Here is a 23,241-nt window from a genome sequence, read left to right as displayed (position 1 = left end):
ATTGACAGTGGACAGGTTTTAGTGGTGCTTCCGGATGAAGATAGAGTAAGAAAAAGGATAGGTCATCTACTTCTGAAATAAAAGGCCTATGAACACCCTATGATCAGTAGAAGAATAAGGATAGATATAATATTAGCGATAGGGCCCAGATGGGAAGTCAATAAAAGTGAAAACCAGGTGTTCTGACACAGTGACTTTAGCAATGGGCTTGAGTGTGTCAGAGATTGTGAGGATGACATGGGATAGGATGGAGTTCAGATCTGTTATTCATAGAGTCACTGAGTCATACTCAACTTGACAGTACCCAACAACAATAAGGACTTGAACCAGACATTGCTCTTTAGAACTTTGGAAAGATCCCTGACAGTAGACTTTCCCCATGCAATACATCTCCTGATCTGACTGCTGATACCAAGGGTGTTAATAGCAGATCCAAACAAGAGAAAATAATTAACAATTTCAGTCTTTTCTCCATCTATCATTATGGTGCTTATTGGCTCAGTGGTGAGGGTTTTTGTTTTCCTTTTTTTTTTTAAGAGCAAACAGCCTAAATGCTATTTATTGAAAAGAGCAGAGAAGACAGAAGACAAGGCTCCCACCGAACAAGTAGTAGAAAAAGACAAGCAGCGTAACTTGGCCTTCTGCTCAGCATATTCTCTTATTGCCCCACTGCGCATTCTTGTTGTTAATGGACATCTTGAAGAAGCGGTCGGACTGCATGTATGCAGCTATTTTCTCCAAAGCCTCAAAACGGCACATGAAAGCCTTCAGATTTGGGAATTCATCCAGGCACTTTGGTTCAAACATGCGGTTCTGATCGAAGACATCATAAGCGAGAAAGTCCACAAAAGTGAGCTTTTCCCCTGCAAACCAGGAGAATTTCCCCAGGAACAAAGAGAATTGTTTTAGTTGTCCAGGTAGCTGTTCCAAGTACTGAGGCTTCAACTTTTCATGGTCAGGGTTGTAGCAGATCTGGACAAGTCGCATGCGGAAATCCATTACTTGGTTCTCTATGATGTCCACTCGAATCTTTTCTTCCTCCGTCTCACATATTGTGCTTGCGAGCAATGTAGCGCAAGATGGCATTGCTCTGGGTGATCTTATTCTTCCCATCCACAAGATAGGGCAGATTTGGAAAGTCCAGGTCCAGCTTGAATTTCACATCTAGCCATTGGCTTCGATCATAGTCAGGAGCTTCTCCGCACGTGTACCGTTTCTCCTCGTAGGCTGTACTGGTGAACTCCAGCAGCATGCGGATGGCGTGCGCCAGTCTGCGAATATCCCAGTAACCCAGCAGCATAGATGACTTCTCAGAACTCATCTTGCTTCAGCGCCGTAGCGGATTGTAAGTAGAGCAGCGAGAAGGACCTTTATCGGTTTTTGTTTTCTTAATGTTGAGATCTAATCCATATTGAAGACAGCAGTCCTTGAAAGTTTGCAACAAGTGTCTCAGTCCTCATGTTCAGCAAGCAAGGTTGTGTCAGCTGCCTGATTAAGGTTGTTCATGAGTCTTCCCTCAATCCTGAGGCCACATTCTTCTTCATAAAGTCTAGCTTTTTAATGGTTTGCTTAGCAGACAGACTGAATAGGTATGGAGATAGAATACAGGAAGTGTCTTCTAGAACCTTGTAAAGCCTGGAAATAATGTTCTTTCTCAGTATTTCTTGTTTTGTGTCAGTCTGGCTGATCTACAAATGGAGTTGGGAGCCTGAGAGACTGGGGGCACAACTTTGGCAGTGCCATCAATTTTCTGGGTGAACCCTAGGTACATGCTTCAGCTGTAAGCTCTGGGGTGCTTGTAACAGGCAGGATAAAGAGCTCTGGGTGCATAATGGTTATGCAGCTGCTAACAAAAAGTTTGATGTCTCAAGCCCACAAATTGTCTCCACGAGAGAAAGACCTGCAGATCTCTCATGTGAAGATTAAAAATCTTCCCCAAACATGAGGGTTAAAAGGCAGAAAGGAGCAGGAAAACTAGGAAAACGGAAATAGGGAATCCTGGGGAGAAACGGGGCAAGGACTGATGCATTGTGGGGATGGAAACCTTGTCGTGGAATGATCTGTGTATAATTCTGCTGAACAGTAAATGGATTTGCTCTTCAAATTTCACCTAAACTATAAAAGAAAAACAACCCACCAAAACAACACAAAATCCAACAAACCACACCCCCCCCAAACAACGAGAAGAAACAATAGGAAAATGTGGGTCATATTGGGTGAGGCCTGAAGGAGAAGATATTGTGGAAACTTAACATTGACTTCATAATTAGAGTCTTTTCAAACAAGTTAGATAGATATTGAGGCCATAAAATGATCCTTATGTAAAACATCACCTGAGAATGAAGCTTTGTACGCTCCTTAGAACTTTAACATATGACAGATGTAATTGGGGGTAGGAAGATACTGGGTGTCAGTCACCTCTCTAATTGCTAAGACAATGTGTGTGTAATTGGAGAGACACACTATTTTCTCCCAGTGTTAGGGAGCAATGTGTGGTATATGAATGGATTTCCCCTTACTCCTCATTCAATGCATCAGGCAAAGAATTACCCGAGTAAAACTGAAGTCCATATATTAACGCCCACCCTTCCTTAAACATGATTGTTGTTATGTGCCGTTGAGTCACCTGCAACTCATTGCAACTCATGTACAACCCTATTCACAAACCCTGCCCTATCCTGAGACAATTTTCATTGTCTCTGACAGAACTAATCCCATTTCTCCAGTCACTGAGTCAATCCATCTCATCCTGGTTCTTCCCTTCCTATGTTCTCCCTTCACTCTTCCAAGCATGATGTCCTTCTCTCCAAGGATTAGTCCCTCCTAGCCAAGTGCCTAAACTATGGCAAATGGAGCTTCAAAATCCTTGCCTCCAGAGAGCAGCTTGGTTTTACCATCTCCAGGATAGACCTGTTTATTCTCCTGTCATACTATGGTATAGTCAATACTTTTCTCCAGCACCACAACTCAAAGGCATTGATTCTTCTTTTACCATCCTTAGTCATTGTCCAGCTCTCCGATATATAGCAAGTAATTGTGAAGACTATGGCCTGAATCGGGTGCACCTTAGGCTCCAGACTGACATCGTTGCTCTTCAGTACTCTAGACAGGTCCCTGACAACAGACTTTCCCAGTGCAATTTATCTTTTGATTTCCTGACTGCTGGTGTGAAGAGTTCATTGTGGAACCAAGCAAGCTGAAGCTGTTAACAGTCTCAATTTCTTCTCTGTCTGTTTTAGAAAACTCCATGGCGAGCAGTTTTACTGTCATGTGGTATTACTGTGAGTTGGAATTGATTAAATGACACTCAACATCAACAAAGATATGAGATTCTAAACCTCAAAGCCTATTACTATGCTACTTATACACAGCCAAAGTGATTTTGCAGATGTGATTAAGTTGATGATTTAATGGTGGATTAAGACAATTTAATGGGAGATAAGGAGGTTATCTTGATTTAGTTTGAAATGCATTACTGTTGAGAAGGAAACATCTGATCTTCCTTGGCATTTCTGAGGTTGTAAACTACATGGGAGGAGCTTGCCCATCTTTTTCCAGTGGAGTCGATGGTGGATTTGAACTGGCAAATAAGTATGGGGAAGACAGAGATTTTCACCACTGGGCCAGTTGGCAGCACAATGATGGATGGAGAAGAGATTGAGGTTGTTAACAGTTACAGCTTGCTCTGGTCCATAATCCACACTTTTGGCACCAGCAGTCAGGAAATCAAAAGGTGAATTGCATTAGGTAAATCTGCTGTCAAGGACCTTTCCAGAGTCCTGAGAAGCAGTGAGGTCAGTCTAGAGGCCAAGGTGCACCTAATCCAGGCTATGGTCTTCACAATTACTTACCATGCATCAGAGAGATGGATAATGACTAAGAATGATATAAGAAGAATGAATGTCTTTGAGTTGTGGTGCTCTAGAAGAGTCTTGAACATACCATGGACTGCCAAGAAAATAAATAGGTTTGTCTTAGGGTGAAACCAAGTTTCTGCTTGGAGGCAAGATTTTGAAGCTCTGTCTCCCATACTTTGGGCATGTGGCCAGGAGAGACTGTTCCTTGTAGAAGGACATCATGCTTGGAAGGGTGGAGGAACAGCACAGGAGAGGAATATCCTGGATGAGATGGATTGATACAGTAACTAGGGCAATGGGGGTAGGTGTATTGGAGTAGGTGAGACTGGCTCAGGGCAGGGCCGGCTTCAGAGCTATTATAAATGGAATCACCACGAGTTGAAGGTGACTTGATGGCATGTAACAACAATAACAACAGCAACAAAAACTACAACAATTTGGGGTTAGCATGTAACTCCCTGTGGACTATGGCACCAAAGCTCCCTGGCTAGGGGCCAATCACAATATTCCTTATAAGTGGAAAAGAGAGGCAGAGAAGGAGTTAGAGTTAGAGGCTGACATGACAATGGAGGAAGGTCTGAGAGAGGCAATGCAAGAACTCTAGGTGCCATTTCTGGCTTTGAAGACACACGTCATGAACCAACAATGCAGGTGACCTCTAGAAACTGGAAAACATAAGGAAGCAGATTCTGCCTCCCTTTTCCAGATTCTCCTGAAGGAACACAGCCTTGATCTTAGTCTAGTGAGACACGTGTCAGACTTCTAACCAACAGAACTGCAAGATAATAAATATGTATTGTTTTAAGCCACTAAGTTTGTGACAATTTTTAATAGAACCCACAGAAAAAGAAAGTCTCTGTTTTAACATATTAAAGCCCGTCTTGATTTAGTTTTTGTTCATGTTGTGAAATATGTAGGCAGAACACCTAAAACTATCAAAATCATTAAAGAAAAAAATTGGGACAATTTTTAGAGTTAATCTGTGCTGGAGGCACATGGTTCAAATCCACCAGCTGCTCTGCAGGAGAAAGACGGCAGTCTCCTTCCGTGTGATTAACTGCCCCTGAAAACCCACTGGAGGGTCAGCTACGGGTCAGTTCTGACTCGACGGTAAACAACAACAACAACAATGTATGGCATAAATGGACCATAACCAAAAATGCACAGTCAGCAGAGAAGAAAACTGGACAGTTAGGGAGTGCTGGTGGCTTAGTGGTAAGGAACTGTGCTGGCAACATAAAGGTTGAATCAACACAGCTTGAATCTACCAATTGCTTCGCAAGAGAAAGATGGGAAATCTCCTGTCATGTAATTTACTACCCCTGAAACTCACTGGAGGATCAACTATGGGTCAGTTCTGACTCAGTGACACACAACAGCAATATATGGTATAAACGGACTATCAAATATAACCAAAAAACCCTACCCAGAACACACAATCAGCAGAGGATAAACTAGACAACTGGCGAATTCTAAAAATGAAACCCTTATCCAGCTTATCCTCTACTGAGTGTACATTTTTTGGTTATCTTTGATAGTCCATTTATGCCATGTATTGTTGTCATGTATCAGTAAGGGGTGACCACAGAGTATCACTAAGGAAAGAGAAGACACCAAGAATAGAAGGCATAATGGCAATCAGAATTACAAGGGAGAAGTGGAAAAATTCAATTTTATTATAGGAATTGAAATAAACATTTTAGGGGAAAAATTGTTTGCATGGTTGAGCGAAAAATGAATTTGTTTTGTGACTTTCACTCAAACTACAATTTTTTAAAAAAATTAAAGCCCAGCTTTGCTAGTAGCCATGGTCAACCCCATGGGAGAGGAAGTTGGAGAGTGGGGAACACAAGAGGCGAGGAGGCATTGTGAGGATCCCCTGTTGTCTTCTGGGGGGTCCCCTTACTGCCACTTCCTGGCCATAGTTTGTGCATGGGTGTGCCTGGGACACCCTGTCCCCTGGGTAGAGGAAGCAATTCCACCACAGACTCCAAGTCTAAAGGGAATGCGGCACACCATCTGGACCTCTTGCACAGGCAAAGTGTTATTTTGATCCTAAATTTGAGGAGATGAGGCTCAGAGAGGATGATGCCCAAGAGTCTTATCCACTGTCATGTAGCTCCTGAGAGAAGAACCTCAAGACCAGGCTTGTGGCTCCTGACTGGACTCCAGATGTGGGGCTCTTTGCAATTTGTCATGCTGGACATATACCTTTTCCTTCTCTGAATGGGTCGTGCAAGTGAGCTCTGGCAGCCTCCATCTGGTGACATACTTCACACAGGTACAACACTGAATGGCCTATAGTCCCCACGTGTTGTGGCCTTGGCATCTTGGCATGTGATGTCTTCATTGGGCAGGGGATCACTGCATACTCCAAACCAACTTGTCACAAGAACACAAAACCAAACCCATTGTTGTTGAGTTGACTCTGACTCTGTCCTCTATTGGGTTTCTGACTCTGCAAATCATTATAGGAGACTGCCCAGCTTTCTTTTATGAAGTGGTTGATAGATTAGAACTGCTGACCTTTTGGTTAACACCCCTACATTTTATGCACTGTGCCACCACAGCTCCCATTATGCCATGAGGATTATAGAAGGCACCTTATTATATTGAAAGGGTAGGGGCTCTGCAATCAGACACCTACAAGTTCGAGTCCCAGCTCTGCCTACCACCAGCTGTCTGAAATCAGGTCTCATTATTTTGGTTGTGTTGAGGCTCAATTTGTTCACCTGTAAAATAGGGATAATGAAAACTATGTAACAAAATTAATATGAGAATTAAGTGAGCAGAAGGCTGAAAGCGTCTGGCTTTTGATTAGCTGTTCATCAGTGTGTGTAATCAGTGCCTATTCATTTCATGGACTGTATACATTGGTGTTGGAATCAGAAGAGTCCTGATGCTGAGCTGCTGGTGGGGACAGTCCTGTAACTGTGTGTAATCTACGTGACCCTTGTTGGTTATGATTTGGGAATGACTGATGCCGTTTGAGGACTAAATGCACCTGATTCAGGCCATGGTCTTTTAAACCACTTATACATCTGAGAGCTGGACAATGAATAAGGATGACAGAAGAAGAATTAATGCCTTTGAGCTGTAGTGTTAGAGAAATGGACTGAATATCCCATGGACAACCAAAAGAATAAAAAGATGTGTCTTGGAGAAGGTACAGATAGAATGCTCTTTGAAAGCCAGGGTGATGAAGCTTCACCTCACATACTTTGGGCATGTTGCTAGGACGGGTTATTCCTTGGAGAGGGACGTCATGTTTGAAAAGGCGGAGGGGTCTGTGGAAAAGAGAAAGATCTCCAACAAGATGGATTGCCACAGTGTCTATCATTCCTAGTCTTTTTCTGGCTGTCTGACACATAGCAAGTAATTGCAAAGACCATGGCCTGTATCAGGCACACCTTAGTCTCCAGACTGACATCGTTGCTCTTCAGTACTTTGGAGAGGTCTCTAATAGCAGACTTTTCCATCAAAATACGTCTTTTAATTTCCTGGCTGCTGGTGCCAAGAGTGTTGACTGTGGAGCCAAGCAAACTAAAGCTATTAACAATCTCAGTCTCTTCACCATCTATCATGATGCTGCCAAGTGCCTCAGTGGTGAGAATCTTTCTTTTCTTGATATTGAGCTTCAACCCATATTGAAGGCTGCAGACCTTGACCTTCTGCAGCAAGAGCTTCAGGTCTTCCTCGGTTTCGGCAAGCAGAGTTGTGTCGTCTGCATAATGCAGATTGTTGATGAATCTTCCTCCAATCCTGATGCCACACTTCTCATAGAGCCAAGCCTCCCAGGTAATCTGTTCTGCATATAGATTGAAAAGGATAGAGATAGGACATATCCCTGGCATACACTCTACCCAATTTTGAATCATGCAGTGTTTCCTTGCTCTGTTCTGATGACTACCTCCTGGTCCAAGTATAGGTTCCGCATTAGCACAATCAAGTGTTCTGGGATTCCCATTCTTCTCAGAGTCAGCCACAGTTTGTTGTGATCCACACAGTGAAACACTTTTGCATAATCAATGAAACACAGATAGACATTCTTCTGATACTCCCTGCTTTCAGCTAAGATCCATCTAACATCAGCTATAATGTCCCTGGTACCATGACCCCTTCTGAACCCAGTCTGCAGTTCTGGCAGCAGTTCTCTGTTGATGTGTTGTTCCAGTCATTTTTGGGTAATCTTCAGCACAATCTTGCTTGCATGCGATATTAATGATATTGTTCCATAAATTCCACACTCTGTTGGATCACCTTTCTTTGGAATGGAGCAAATATAGATCTCTTAAAGTCAGTTGGCCAAGTTTTCCTCCAGGATTTCTTGAAACAACTTGGTGAGCAAATGCAGGGCAGCTTCTGTTAGTTCAAGTATGTCATTTGGTATACTATCAATTCCTGGGGCTTTATTTTTTGCCAATTCTTTTAAAGCAGCTTGAACTTCTTCCTTCATTATCATAGGCTCCTGCTCATATGTTGTTTCATGAACTTCTTCTGTGTCTGCCAATTCCTTTTGGTTCAATGACTGTGTATACTCTTTCCATCTTCTTTTACTACTTCCTGAATCATATAATATTCTTCCCAAAGCATCCTTAAGTAGTGCAACTTTGGGTGACACACTAGTGGGTATGAATTTAGGAAGTTGTGTTTTCACTTAAAATAGAATATAGAGTGTACACCTTATCAAAAGATAAGTATTATTTCATAAAACCTTTGTTTTGTAGATATGTTTATATATTTGCATCTATCCTGTATCTATCACATGGGAGGAGATTGTCTGTCTTTCTTTCACAGAGCAGCTGGTGGATTAGAACCAGTTGCCTTTCAGTTGATGGTGCAGCTCTCTATTCACTAGGCTACCAGAGCTTCCTATTACCTGAGAACTTGAGTGGTGCAAAACATGTGCAAAGGCATGCAAAAGGCCCTTCAAACGCAGTGTCAAAGAAAGACTACTGATCTGCCTTTGAGAATCAGTAGGAGTGGAGCCCAGTTCTAGCCTGTCCTACGTGGGCTTGCCATGACTTGGAATAAAATCAGTCTAGTATTTGTTTTTGTAGCATCCCTCTAACTCTCTCCATCCAGCTGTTGTATTTTCTTTCCATTCACTTACCTACCCATCTACCCATGTATCTGTCAAATCTGTGGCTCTTTCCTAAACTATCAAGAATAGAGCCCTAAGTTCGGGGGGGGGTCTGGGGGGGGCTCAAGGGGAAGGCAAGAAAGACTCAATCATTTCCACAAGACCAGCTTTTAATATGACTGTGATTTGAAGCACGAATAAATAAATGCCAAAGAAAATGGAAAACCAAGATGAAAAGAAATCTCTGAACATCAAAACAGAAAGTCAGAAAACAAAACAAAAACGAAATCTCCAACAGACAAACAGAAGAAGCCCCCCAGATAAAAAGAATCAGACTGTACAGGCTGTTCACAGGGAGAGAGGGATGAGGTGGGGGCCGTGGGCATAAGTAGGTGTCACCCAGGCCATAGGGCAGGGTGGGTGCTGGGCATCTTTGAGGCCGAAGCTCCCTGGGCCAGCAGAGGGGAAGAGGGTTGTGGGCAGGGCCGTGGCCAGGCCCTCCTGGTTAAGAACCTTCACGAACTACACAAGGACGGGACAGATTAAAGAGTTTGCCGGTTTCCCCCCTTTGCTTGTGCAGTTTTCCAGCTGGGCCTGACAGTGACTTTGGGGCTGGAACCAGGTCCCTTCCGTTGTCACAGGCAGCAGAGCGAGAGCTGGAAACCACGTAGAGGAATGTCATGGACAGAGACAGACGTGGCGGTGGCGCCGTCAGAAGTCTGAGCATGCAAGCGCTTTATACATCTGGCAGTGAGATGTGATGGCAGGTTGGTTCGTGGACAGTTCCCGAGTGACGTGGCTCTCCTCGGAAGGACGCGGTGGCCCGAGGACGCATCATGTCGGACGTGGCTCTAGCGAGGTTTTGGCAGATAGTTTGCTATGTGTGCATAGGGCGCTCTTGCTTCTTTCTGTCTTCAGGGGCCATCCCACCTGAGCTTGCTGTCCCCTGTGTTGGGTCTTGGGCCTCAAGGTCTGTTTGGGGGAGCTGGGTTGTCTGAGGGCTGTCAGCAGGCAATCTCCTCCAAGGTCCCCAGGGCCGTCTGCAGGGGCACGTTCACAGTGTGGCTGATGGTTTCAGAGTGGTTTGGCATCGTGTCACAAGTGCTCTGGAGGGGGGAGGAGGGTGGGTCTTGGTCATTCATGCAACAAACATTCGAATGTCTGGGTGGCTCAGCCTACAGCAGTGAGGTGTGCTCCCCACCTTTGGGCTTTTCTGGGGCAATGACACTGAATCCATGGCTACTCAACTGCTTTTGGGGTGTCTCAGAGAGAGAATCAAGTCTCAAGTGAAGCATCTTGGGGCTTGGGAGCTTATAGGATATTGCAAGCTATGGCCATGTGAGTGACCAGGCCCATCCCTCCTGCCCTGGCCCCAGTATTTGGCTTCATATAGCTTGTCCAAGTCTGAGGCGTAAACCGGCCAACAGCCAAGTCACTCTTATCACGTTCAACAGCCAATGAGTCACTCTTACCACATTCTCATCATGGCTCCCTTCATCTTCCTCTTTGCCCAGCAGGTCTAATAGCTTCTCTTTGATCAGCTGCAAGGAAGGTGAGAAGGCATTGGTCAGGCAGATCAGGACAAAGGTCAGGGGGCTGGGCAGGGGGGCTTCCCTCCACTGGGCTTGGCTGGGGCCCCAGAGAAGCAGCACCTACTCAAGAGGCGGGGAAACGTCACCAAGAGCCCAGCCTGGCAGGGAGCTCTGGAAGCCAGTGTGTCCAATGTATCAACTGAGATGAAATTTGATGCAGGAGGTGTGCTTGGAAGAGGCAATGAGAGAATGCATTCTTGCAGCTTGGTCTGACTGTCTTAGGGATCGAGAGTGTTAGATGAGCAGTAGGTGTTTGTGGCCTGGCTCTTTGTCTGTCCTTGGGAGCAGCCTGGGACCCTCTTGCTGTGGCTGAGATTGGGGGACCAGATTGCTATTCACTAACCAAACCTGCCAACTCAACGGCTCACCGGTTCAGGCCACATGTGAATCCAGAACATTTTATTCTTCCCAATAAAGGGTAGGAATTAAATATACTACCTGGTGTGATTCACTTTCCATAACTTTGGACAGCTTTTCACAAAAAAATTAGTATATAAAACGGAATAAAATCTGGACGTGGGGCCTCATCTGGGTATGAGGAGTCACCTGCTGAGAGGCAGCTAGTAGGGCTCAGTGGGCACCCAGCTGCAAGGGCCCTATGGCCACTAGAGGGAGCGCCAGAAAGTCTGAGCCACAAACTGCCTATTTCTGGGAGGACATGGGGGTGAAGGGGATCAGGCATCTCAGTCACAGAGACCGAAGTCCCCAAGCAGCACTGGGCTGAGAGCAAAGCCTGGGAAGGACTCAGAAGTAGGATTTTATTTCCTGGTACAGGTCAACCCCTCCAACTCACTGTTGTTGAGGGGGGCAGCTGTGCTCGACAGGGGCTCTCTGTCCAGCCTGGCCTCTGTAGAGTGGTCCAGGGTCTACGCACTCTCTGTCTGGGTCTTGGGGAGATGCAGTGGGAGGAGTAGCCAGCACCAGGAACTCTCAGTGCCAGAAGCCTCAGTCTGTTGTTGGAGAAACTTTTCACAGCTTTGTTTCAGCTGCCTCGTAAGGAGACAAAGACACCGACTACAACATCAGAGGCAGCCACGGTGCCCTTGTCCTTCAGGATGGACAAGGATGGTTGCAAATGCCCCTTTCCTGAGCCCAACTGGAAATACACTTCTCATATGAAGGGCCGCGTGAGGGCAGGTATACGTGTGTGTCTGGACGTGCCTGGATGTGTGTGTTCCTCGTCGATCCTGGGTTGAAAAGGCTGACTTGCACCAGGAACTAAAGAGCCCTGCTGAGTCCATCCTTGGGACCTTTGTGGATTTTTGTTGATTTACGCTGGGCATATGGTTAGGAAGGGCCAGTCCTTGGAGAAGGACATCATGCTTGGAAAGGTGGAGATTCTGTGTAGGAGAGGAAGACCCTCAACAAGACGGATTGATCCAGTGACTGTGCCAAAGGGCTCAAGTATACTGGAGATGGTGAGGATGTTTCAGGACAGGACAATGTTCAGATCTCTTGTTCATTGGGTCACTGTGAGTGACAGTCGACCCGACAGCACATAACAACAACAACAACAACAGCGGGGCGGGGGGGCTTGTAATGTGTGCATGCATGCTCATGTGGAAAGTGTATGTGTATAGCAAGGAGTTGGAAACAATCTAAGTTCCCGCCAACAAATGAATGGACAGAGAAGCTGTGGTATATTCACACAGTGGAATACTATGCTGCATTGAAAAACAAGGAACTCATGCAATATTATTCAAAATGGGTGATCCTGGAGGACATTATGCTGGGTGAAGTATCTCAGTCACAAAAGGACAAATACCGCATAGTGCCACTGTTGTAAAACAGGACTGACATCGGGGTTGTTGGGAGACTGAGAAAAATGGGTTCATCAATGTATACTACATTGACACAGATGAAGGAGAAAACTGTTTAAAAGGGATATGTGATTAGTTATTATTGTCATGACAAGAGTCCAGAATCAAGAATGCATAGTGGAGCGGACCTGGGGGGAGGGATTGTAAAACAATGGGGGATCTTTTCTTTTGCTTTTCAAAGAGAAGAGTGTACTGGGGGGGGGTGGGGAGGTGGGCAGGGAGAAAAGTGCAACAATGAATGCATGGAAATCCAAAGTCTCTGTAAATTTTCATTAAAAAGTAATAATAATAAAGAAAACAAAAACAAGAAAGTGTGTGTGTGTAGTATTATGTGTGTTTGTGTGGCAGGTGTGTGTTTGTGCCATGTATTTGTGCCTGTTATGTGTGTATGCATACATGGTATGCATGTGCATGTATATGTTGTGTGTGCATGTGCTTGGTATCTATGTTTATGTGTGTGTGGTGTGTATGGAGCCCCATTTGCCTAGCTGTGGGAAGGGCTCAGAACTGCCTGTAGTCCTCCACTTGTCCCTTTCCCCACCAATATAGATAATCTCCAGCTCTTCAAGCACCTTGAGAATGGCGCTATGGCTTCATTTCTTTTCTATCCTTCCCACCCCCTTGGACCTGAGAGGCTGTGGTGGGCAACATTAACAGGCATGGAGGAGAAAGGAAGCTCTGAGGGGAGAGAGAGGCTGGAAGCTCCTCAGCTTTGGTGGGTCGAGGGCACCAACATTCCCCATCAACAACCCCAAAGCTTACCTCATAAATATAATCAAAGAGCTCTAGTATTGTAAGGATACTAGCACCAATAAACAATCCCATCTGACCACCAATATCACCTGGAGAGAGAGAGAAAGACCAAAGACTTGGTTTTACTCACGTGGCTTCCGGGAATTGGCACCCACACCAAAAGGAAAACGAGGCCTTCCCGTTGATTCGTGCTCCCATGGGAACCTGAGCCTGTAACCAGAAGCTACACTCCGTAACAAGTGCCCCCTTTACTGCACAACTCCAAGGAAGGGGTAGGGACTAATGTGAATGCATATTGGAGGAACTCAGGATAGACTTCATGGCCCTGGGCCAATGAGCTTGTCCAATTTCACAAACAGTACTGCACTTGCTGGACTCCTGCTTCCAGTCATGCTCCAGGCTGTCAGGAGACAGTGACGTTATGGTTTGTAGACAATGACGCTGTGGTCTGTAAACAGTGATGCTGTGATCTGTAGACAGTGATATCGTGGTGTATCGACAGTGATGTCATGTTCTGTAGACTGTGATGTTGTGGCCTGTAGAATGTGATGTCGTGGTCTGTAGACTGTGATGTTGTGGTCTGTGGTAGTAGAAGGACTGTGAGAAGATAGTGTGTGTGGCCCCTGCCCTAAGGGAGGGCACAGTCCAGTCCCAGAAATCTGTGCCAGGGGCCCAGGATGGAAGTTATGAGCAGTAGTATATGTCTCCTTAACCATGGCATGGCTTTTGACATTGGGATAAGGTCATATAAGGTATCCCCTAAGTTCCATTACCCAAAGGTAATGGAACTAATCTGTTATCTTCCTAGAGCAGAGCTTCTTACTCTAAGGTACAGAAATTGCTTTGGCCAATTTCTCTAGATAGGACTTCAGATAGTCTTGCATCTGTCATAATCACAAGGAAAGCTATAATCAGTGCTGTTGTCTGGACTTGCCTTGGGCTGACAATTTCTGGGCTTGAGTTCTGAAAATCAGATTTTATAAGTTTCTTAGGACCACCCGAGTCTGAGAACCACCTCCATGGGCTGTATGGGAGGACTGCAGTTGGCCAGAGACTCCCCGAGACAGAATACAAAAAGCTACACTTGAGCATTTGTGGTGAGAGAATCCAGAACTATTGTTAGATCCTCAAAGAAGGCTTGGCCTCTCAAAGGCTTAACAGGCTTAGCTCCTGACGTGGTGTGGTAGACGGCGGAGGGCTCTAAGGCTCTGCGTCTGGGCAATCCCTGATCTTCTCAGTAGCTCCGTCTTCAAAGGAGATTTGGTGGTAGGGATAAAAGGTTAGAGAAGGCAAATTGTGAAGTCCATTCGTACCAGTACTAGTCTCTAAAACATTAATCTTCTCATCTGGGCTGAAGAAATGAGTGAGAATAGAGGGCTTGGAGAGGCCAGATTCCACATTAACCTCTTGGTCTGAAACTTCCTGATGAGTTGTTCTTCCCCACCTCTCCACTGAGTATGCTTGGTGGATTCCAACAGCTACATGCCCCAGGTAGACCACTGAGATAGTGGGGAGGGTGCTCTTCCTGATGGGACTTGGGATGGGCTCAAAATGACCCCTATTGCTTTTATCCTAGTGCTCTCTCCAGTGTTTTTTACAGAGGATTTTAAAATATATATATTTATTATTATATATATTAAATATATATTTATTATGTATATTATTTAATATATATGTGTGTGTGCGTGCAATGTGGTTGAGCGTGCAGAAATAAGTGGTGGAGAGATATGTTAGGGTGCTAGGTGCATGGATAAGAATTTGTATATATGCAGGTAGTGTATCTGGCTTTATGTAGAGGGCTTCCTACATCTAGGTGAATGACACAAGTTTACTATGTGCAATGTATAAAAGTAGATTTGTGGACGTAGGTGTACTGTGTCTGATTGCGTAGAAGAGGTGTAAGCAGGTCTAGGTGGGTTTGTGTGCATAGGTGTGTATTTGGCACATGCACATCATGACCACGTTAGTGGGTGGGAGGCAGCGCGTAGGCCTGCTCTGTGCACATCTGCGTCTCTGTAGCTGTGTAGCTTGCATGTGGATCTGTGCAAGTGCACACTGCCATGTGTGGCTTTGTATTATATTGATGCACAGTCTTGCAGGTGAAATGTATGTGTGTACAGGGTGTGTGTGAGGGTGCTGTCTGTAGCACGTGTAACACGCACGTGTATTGACACTGGGAGGTGAGGGTGGGGCTGGGTGGTGGCATGAGAAGGGCCTTATGGCTGAGGGTTTGCATGTGGCGTGCTTGTCACAGGAGATACAGATGGCAGCATTATTTTCTCAGCAGGCTATTCTGGGTGGGAACAAGGTACTGGGAATCAGCTCATCCTCATATTTGATGCAGGGAGGAGCTATTCCTCCTGACAGATCCAGAGCTCCGGCCCTCTGCCCTCTGTGTTTGTGTGTGTGTGTGCGCACGCATGTGTGTGACTGTTAGCCCATGGAGGCATGTGTGTGTGTGTGTGTGTGTGACTATGAGCCCAGTCAGGAGGATGCATGTCCCGCGTCCTTCCTAAGAGCCAGCCAGCCGAACAGGGTGGATGCACTATGTCTCAGACTCATGCTTTCAGCTAGTGAGGAGGGTAGGGTCTTCACAGTCTTTGGCTGCCACGACCTCTGAGGCTGAGAGAGGGACAGAATGCCCAGCTGGTTCCTGGGTCTCTGACACGGTCACCACTCAGATGTCACAAATCACCATTTTTCAATCTCCCGTGGGCTAAGGCATTACCCTGTTAAGCCATTACTCCAAGTTCCTAAAGTGGCTTTATTAAACTCATGTTACAGAGACCCGAGGTGCGGGGAGGTGAAGCTGCCTGCCCATATTCTCACAGCTGGTAGGCAGCAGCCCTTGAATTCAAAGCAGCTCTTTCCTCTGTACCCTCAGGCAGAAGGCACTGGCTTCTTGCCTCCCTCATGCTGCTCAGCTCATGGAGACAACACAGCTATTTGCCCCCATAGCAATCTGATATTATACCTTTCCTTGAGAAGTCAGAGTTAGGACAGAGGTATATCTGCCGTCCACCCTTAGAGGTCTTGTGAGTCTTGTGCTACAGCAGGGTTAAAATGAACTCCCTGTGTCCACAGTGGGCAAGGGTGATCGGGCAGCCCGTGTGCAAGCAGTGGGGTTATGGAGCTAGTCTGCAGGGCACTGGTTCAGATGAGACTGCCAAGGCATAGAGGTCAGAGGAAACACTTGGGGAGAAGCTGTTTGAAGTGCTCCGAGATGGGCAGCCGCTCTCATTTTTCCAGTCCTGAATCAGGACAGTCACACACAGGTTTATGAACCACGCCTGTGCACCGAGAAGTTCAAGGTGTGTGGGAGTCGGAAGCCACATGTCTTAGGTTCACGCCCAGCACACTCCCAGCAGTCTGAGCTGTTTGGAAACATTACCAGGTGTTCGTGCACATCTGAGGAAACCAGCCCTCCTTTAGTGTTTGATCAAGGATTCTCAGTCCAGGGGTGACACTTGACTTTGCCAGGTGGGGCTCTACTACGGACCCTCATTGTGCCCATTACCTGGTGAACACCCTCACACAGTTCAGCATTCCCCCCACGAGACAGCATTTTCCTCCTTCTGCAGACCCAAGACTTTGACTCTGACCTGGTGGCAGAAGACCAAGTTCATGGACTCCAAGATGGCAGAACTCTGAGAAAGCTGTTAGGTACCCGACTCAGTGTATAGCCTGAAGCTCAGAATAGAGAATAACAGGCCTGAGAACTAGCTTGGAGTAGTGCAAAGAGAGAGGGAATAATTAGGAAATTAAAGGGTTAGACTCATCAGTAGGCTTACGTGTCTATCTGCCTGTCTGTCTTCCCACCTACTACTGCTCCCTCCCTCGCACCCCCATTGAGACGTGGAAATGTTTGCAATAGACACCCTGACTTACCAAGTAAGGCAGCAACTTCATACGCCTTCTTCTGTTCAATCGTTTCGTAATTGAGAGCTTCAAAAAATATATCCAGAACAAGAATGTTTTCTCTGCAGAAGGAATATTCAGTACCATAAATGGTTAGAGAATCCACAGGGGTCACCTGACATAGCCATGCTGCCAGGGGCAGATGGAGAAACGGAGGTCCAGGGCAGTGTGACACCAGCCCAAAGTGAAAGCTGGAGGCTGAAGTTCGGGCGCTCGCTCCACGACAGCAGGAATGTATCTATCAACTGCCTATTTCACCCTGCTTCCGGCCCTTGATCACGCACCATCCCTTCCCGAAATCCTGCCTGGACTTCAAGTCTTGGACCCCAAGCACACCTTCCTAGTCCATTAGCAAGAAGGTAGACAGAGTAATCTTCTGGCAAGATCTACCTTGGTCGGGGTGCATGCCCCAGGTCACCTCCGAGATTGCTCCTGCCCACTCCTGTTGTTTTTTGTGGTGGTGCGTGCCATTGAGCCAGACTGACTCATGCCGAACCTTCAGCAGGTTTTCAGAGACAGTAAATCGCACAGGAGGAGAGTGCCCATCTTTCTCGTGGACCAGCTGGTGGATTCTAACCATGTGCCTTTGGGATTGCAGTGCAGCTTCTTACCTTTAGGCCACCAGAGCTCCTTCTTGAGAGGCGCCCCCCCCCCCCCCCCCGGCCATTCCTTCAAGGATTGATAACAAGCTTCTCCTGGCTGGAGGCCCTTCCCTGGCATTGCCAAGACAATTGCCAGAGCCCTGGAGGTTTTTTGGGAGCAGATCCTCTCCACTGGGAGGGGCCTGGCAGACGCTCCTCCAATCCCTTTGCGCCTCTAGGTAGGTATGTTAATGAGACACATCTTGGCAGCAGAAGTCATTACCGCCTGCAGCATGCCTGCTAAGCAGTGGGGCCTGGCACCTCCTGCAATTTCCTCTTCTCCTTCGAGGCTCCTCACAACACCCACCGAAGCACCTTGTTCTTAAACTGCTGTGTAAAAGTTGTCCCGGAAGGGGGTTTGGCTAGTACGTGTTGGCAGGAGGGAGTGGTTGGGGAGTGGGGAGAAAATCTTCCATCCTCCCTGCAGGACTTCCTGAGGTGCCATTCAAAGTATCCCCATCTCTTGCCTGGTTTATGGCAATTGCCTCCTAACAGGCTCCTCTCTTCCCATCTGACTTCCCAAGCTTCGCTGATACAGCCGTCTGAAGGGTTTTCCCCAAACTGCTAAATCATTCCAATTAAATACAATTAAATTCCATTCCTCAGCCACCTGAGGTCCATTTCAAGCGCTCAGTACCCACAGGTGGCTTCGTGGTTTGAAGTGCAGTCAGCTCACAGCAATTGAACACCCAACAGGAGGAAGTGCTGCTTGGTCCTGATCAGACAAGGCTGCTTTGCTTCACAGTGATGCCACCGTCTGCTTTTCTGAAGCAAGTCACCAGGCCTTTCTTCCGCTTCCATCTTAGGGTAGAAGCTTCACTGAAACCTCTTCAGCATCTTAGTGACACACAATCTTTGCAGAAGGAGAGGTGGTGGTGCACACATGGAGTGTGTTAGCTGGGACTAGAACCCAGGTCTCCCACGTGGAAGGTGAGAATTCTACCACTGAACAACCAGTGAGCATCACCTCGGACTGTGTAGATCTAGACCAGTCCCATCCCTACGGAAAGGTCTACTGGAAAGTGCTGGTCTCAAATAAAAACTTGAGCCTGACACTTGTTAAAGTCCTTTGTTGTTGTTATTGTTAGTTACTGTCGAGTTGGAACTGACCCATGGCTGACCTTCCAGTGGGTTTTCAGAGGCTGTAAATTGCACAGGGAGAGACTGTGAACCTTTCTCCAGAGATTGCCAGTCTTCTTCTAGTGGAGAAACTGGTGGTTTCAAACCATGTGCCTTTGGGTTTACAGCACAACTCCTTACCCACTGGGCCACCAGAGCTCCTGAAAAAGCCCCTTCACAGCTTCTTACAGCTTCTTCACAGCCTATCACATGCCTTCGCCCAGTCTTATGTTCACCTCACCCAGCTTCGCCTTCTCTTGCCTGCCCTATTCTGGTTCGCTTTGTTGAACATCTGCCTGGACACTCTCCTTTCCCATTCTTTCATTCAATTATTCTGCTCCTCCCCAATTTTTTTTTTCTTAAATTATGTTTTGAGTAAAAGTTTACAGAGAAAATTAGTTTTCTACTAAAGAATTCATACAAATATGCACACTGAAATGACACCCTCTTTACTTTCTCCATGTATGTGTTCCTTACCCTCATGACTCAACTCTCAGCCAAACAATAAAACAACAACAACAGCAACAATTTGCTGCTGTAGAGTCAGTCCCAACCCTCGGGGCCTCTCCACTGAGTTCTGGAGACTTTGAACTTTAATGGGAGGAGGAGATGGTCATGTTCCTCAGGATGGATTCGAACCACAGACTGTTCAGTGAGCAGTCCAACATGTAACACACAGCACCACCAGAGCTTCTTAGGCAAAGAGCAGACAGGGTTAAACTGGGCTGTGTGATGGTTAATGTTGTGTGTCAACATGGTTATGGCCCTCAGGGTAATACAGCAATCCCATGTATTGTAAATTTTCACTTCTCTGATGTTGATGAGGCAGCTCTGTAAAGATAAGCTCCGCCTGAAGTATCCTCATAGTGATGCCTATATATATTTGTATGGACTCTCTGGCAAAGTTAGGGAGATGTTTTTCATATCCTGTATCAGGGAGCTCTGGTGGTTCAAATCCATTACTCTGTGGGAGGATAGGCAGTCTCCTCCCATTAAGATTCAGGGCCTTGGAAACTCAGTGGGAAAGGGTCACTATGATTCAGAATGGTCTTGACGGCCATGAATTTATTTGTTTATAATATTTATATCACTCAATATTTAGTGGTATACTTGTCTCCCCACAAGACCACATAAGTTATGTCCTGGTCATATGTCATATGTCATGGTCGTTATTGTCTTTGTAGTTTGAGTTGCTGAGCACTCAGCCTGGCCCTAGCAGGTGCTCAATGAATGCCTCCTCTTGTGATTTACAGTCTCTGAAAACCTGCTGGAAGGTCAACTGTGAGTCAGTTCTGACTCAAGAACACACAACAACAAACTGAAGGAAGAAGGACTTGGTGGCTCAGTCATAAGATTCTCCTTCCACATGGAAGATACAGGATCGATTTTTAGCCAATGGTCTTTGTGTGCAGCTGTCATGTTCAGCAGGTTTCAGTGTTGCTTCCAGACGGAGACAGACTAGGAAGAAAGGCCTGGCAACTGACTTCTGAAAAATCAGTCAACAAAACTTCTGTGAGTCTCAGTGGCCACAGTTTCAACTGACCAGGCAGGATTCTGTATCATTGTGCACAAGGTTACCAAGAATCAGAGGCTGACTGAAGGCAGTGAACCTGAACGACATTAAGTTATGGAACTAACTGGCCCCCTCCCCACCTGTCTCCACCACCCCACCTCCCCTCCACCACAGATCCTGGGTCTCTAATTCATTTTCCTCCTTCCCCCTGCCCACCAGGTCCATTCCGCTTACGAGATATATTTTTCCGATTTGTTAAATTTCTTCTCGAGGTACTTGGCTGACGTCTTGCTGGGGATCTTCACCATGGAGAGCTCTTTGTTGTAGCGGGTCAGGTTGCAGGGGGTCCTGCACAGACAGTAATTGCTGTCCTTTTCCGCTAGCAGACCTGGAGGGGGAGAGAGAGGCGGGGCTTAGTCAGGACTGACTGGGCGGAGACTCCTGGCCCGACTGGCTCAGAGGAGAGGGAGTCCGGAAGGAGCTTGCAGTGGGAGGGCAGGGAGGGTTGGGAGATTGAGGATAGGACCAGAGTAGGCTTTTGATGGTGGATCTGGAAGTGCGCTAATAAAATAGTGCTCACTATGTGTTAGTCTCCTACCCTTTAAGAATTGTTGAAAAGGTGCCACTTCTAGAGAATGAGCTCTGTGTGAATCTCCTCCTTCAGCTCTTCAGGGTTTTCTTTTCGGACCTCTTGACTCAGTGTTTCCACCCACGAAATGGGCTGTTCACCGCGACAAATTGGAACATTCTAGTGCCTGAAGTTCAGAGCTCCACAGTATTTCTTCTCAATCCCTTACATCCAGCCCAGAGTTCCCCTGGCGATTTGCTTAGACTGTGAACTAAGAGGCTCAGTTCCTTTCCCTGGAGGCACTGTCCGGAATCACAGCCCTCCTCTCTTCCACTTTAAGAGGAGTAGTTAACAAGAAGAGAGTTCTAGGGGCTTCGTGGTAAGGAGCTGCACTGCCAAGCCAAAGACAGCAGTTAAAGTCCACCAGTTGCTCCATGGGAGAAAGATGGGCATCTGATTTACAGGCTCTGAAAACCTACTGGAGAGCCAACTACAGACCCAGAGTGGGTTCTGACTCCACAGAAGACAAAAATCACAAAGTTAAAAATACAATCTCCCCCTTCCCTCTTTTTCTAAGTAGCACGGTGTTTCTGGTTGCCCTAGGTTGTTTGCTTTCTTTTTTTTTTTTTTTTAATTGTAGTAGGATTTTATTGAGACTTTACTCCAAAGAGAGACCAGGCTTTTGCCAGTATCTGCAGCAACCCCCTTCCTGGGCCAGGTCTTCCCTTCTCCAGCCTCCTGGAGACATCAGATACTGGGACCCAAATTCAGAGCTGTTCCCACGTGGTTTCTGTAACAGGCAGTTTTGAATATGAGTTTGCAGTGTCTTGTCTGTCAGCAGTTTCCCAGGTCTGGAGAGAGGTGGGGATGTGGAATGGGTCTAGCTTTGGGGCTGTGTTTGTTCTTGAGATTTCCTTCCCCTGCAGCTTTCTAGGAATGGGCTCCCACAGAGTTATTCCAACCCCAGCACCTCACCCTCACCAGGTTAGCATGAAGGAGGGGAGAGGGTGCACAATATATCTGTTTACACCTTTGGAATGCAGATGGGTCTCTACCTTCTTGAGTTAATGGGTCCTGGGGAAGGCAGGGCCTCTCAGGAGTGACCACAGCCTCCCTCTGTGAGCACCATGTAAAGGGCAAGTGGTGTTACCACATTTCTGGTGCCTACTTGGCTCACCATCGCTCATCTCTCTGTCCCTGCCCTCATCCCCCCATGCCTTAACATCTCTGTTGCCCCTAAAGTTCACTCCACTTCCACACACACCTCCTTTCTCTCTTCAGCCCGTATCCCAGGTTGAATCTTCCCCTTCTCCTCTCCTCTTCTCCACTTTCCTGCCTCACCTCCACTCTGTCCAGGCTCTTGCTCCTCTGTTTGTCCTCCCACCTGTCCTCTTTCCACACCCCCAGAGGGCCTTCATGTCTCAGTCTTAGCCAGCTTGCCTGCTGCCCCATGCCAAGCATGCGCCCATGCCAGGACTCACCTAGGGCAGGCTCTGCACACTCCTTGTGCTGTTCGGGGGTACAGAAAGGGGCATCTCCTGCAGAGAAGAAACAGGAGGGAAAAGGATTTCAGCAGAATCATGCATTCCAGCAATACTTTGCCTCCTTGGACTTGGGGATATGAGTACTCCCATCAGTAGGCATGGACAGTCTGCTAGTAGACACATCAGAAGGCAGTCATTGATCAGAATTGTGTAGGGAGCAGGGGAGGACAGGAGAGAACTTTGTTGTTGTTGGTAGGTGCCACTGAGTTGACTACAACTCTTAGCGATCCTAGGAGCAGCTGATCTGAACCCTGCCCTGTCCTGTGCCATCCTCATCATCTCTGACACACTTGAGCCCATTGGTACAGAAACTGTGTCAAACCATCATGTTGAGGATCTTCCTCTTTGACTCTTATTCTCCACCTTCTCCAAGGCTGGGCTCCTCCTAACCACATGCCCCCAACATGTGAGATGACGTTGCACCATCCTTGCCTCCAAGACGCACCCTAGTTTACTTTCTCCAAGACAGATCTGTTTATTCTCTTGGCAGTGTTGTTGTTGTTGTTAAGCGCCATCGAGTCATTGGTGACTCATAGTGACCCTTTGAACCAAAGTCCTCGACACTTGCATGACTTTCATCCTTTCTCCAGGTTCATAGGGTTTCTGGAGGCAAGCTATTTATGGAAGTGGATGCCGCTCCTGCTTCCAGGCTTGTTTTAATCAGGGAACTCCACCAAACACTGTCCACCATGGGTAACCATTATCGCATCTGACACTTCTAGGCTTCAGAGGCTGTGTGCATTCATCCAGCTGACACTGGGACTCTAGAGAGACACTCACCTTGATCCTTGGCAGTGTAGCTGGGTCAAAAGCTTAGGCTCTGACCTAGCTCT

General features: G+C 46.7%; 1 protein-coding gene and 1 pseudogene across 1 annotated transcript in view; both read right to left on the bottom strand.

The window, feature by feature from the left end:
- Window positions 1-645: 645 nt before the first annotated feature.
- Window positions 646-1,321, bottom strand: LOC102873254 (annotated as a pseudogene).
- A 7,774-nt stretch (window positions 1,322-9,095) lies between these two features.
- ASIC2 (acid-sensing (proton-gated) ion channel 2) overlaps window positions 9,096-23,241 on the bottom strand; it is a 369,812-nt gene continuing 355,666 nt past the window's right edge. Inside the window, exons 5-10 of the mRNA XM_006890915.1 lie at window positions 22,346-22,402; window positions 20,531-20,684; window positions 16,994-17,085; window positions 13,115-13,194; window positions 10,413-10,481; window positions 9,096-10,046 (exon numbers count right to left, since the gene is read on the bottom strand). Of these exons, the coding sequence (XP_006890977.1) occupies window positions 9,945-10,046; window positions 10,413-10,481; window positions 13,115-13,194; window positions 16,994-17,085; window positions 20,531-20,684; window positions 22,346-22,402 (554 nt within the window). The 3' untranslated portion in view covers window positions 9,096-9,944. The remainder of the gene's footprint in view (window positions 10,047-10,412; window positions 10,482-13,114; window positions 13,195-16,993; window positions 17,086-20,530; window positions 20,685-22,345; window positions 22,403-23,241) is intronic.

This window comes from Elephantulus edwardii, unplaced genomic scaffold (genome assembly GCF_000299155.1).
Source record: "Elephantulus edwardii isolate Elephantulus edwardi_28Jun2011 unplaced genomic scaffold, EleEdw1.0 scaffold00094, whole genome shotgun sequence".
Classification (NCBI taxonomy): Eukaryota; Metazoa; Chordata; class Mammalia; order Macroscelidea; family Macroscelididae; genus Elephantulus; species Elephantulus edwardii.
This window is presented reverse-complemented; position numbering and strand designations above follow the sequence as displayed.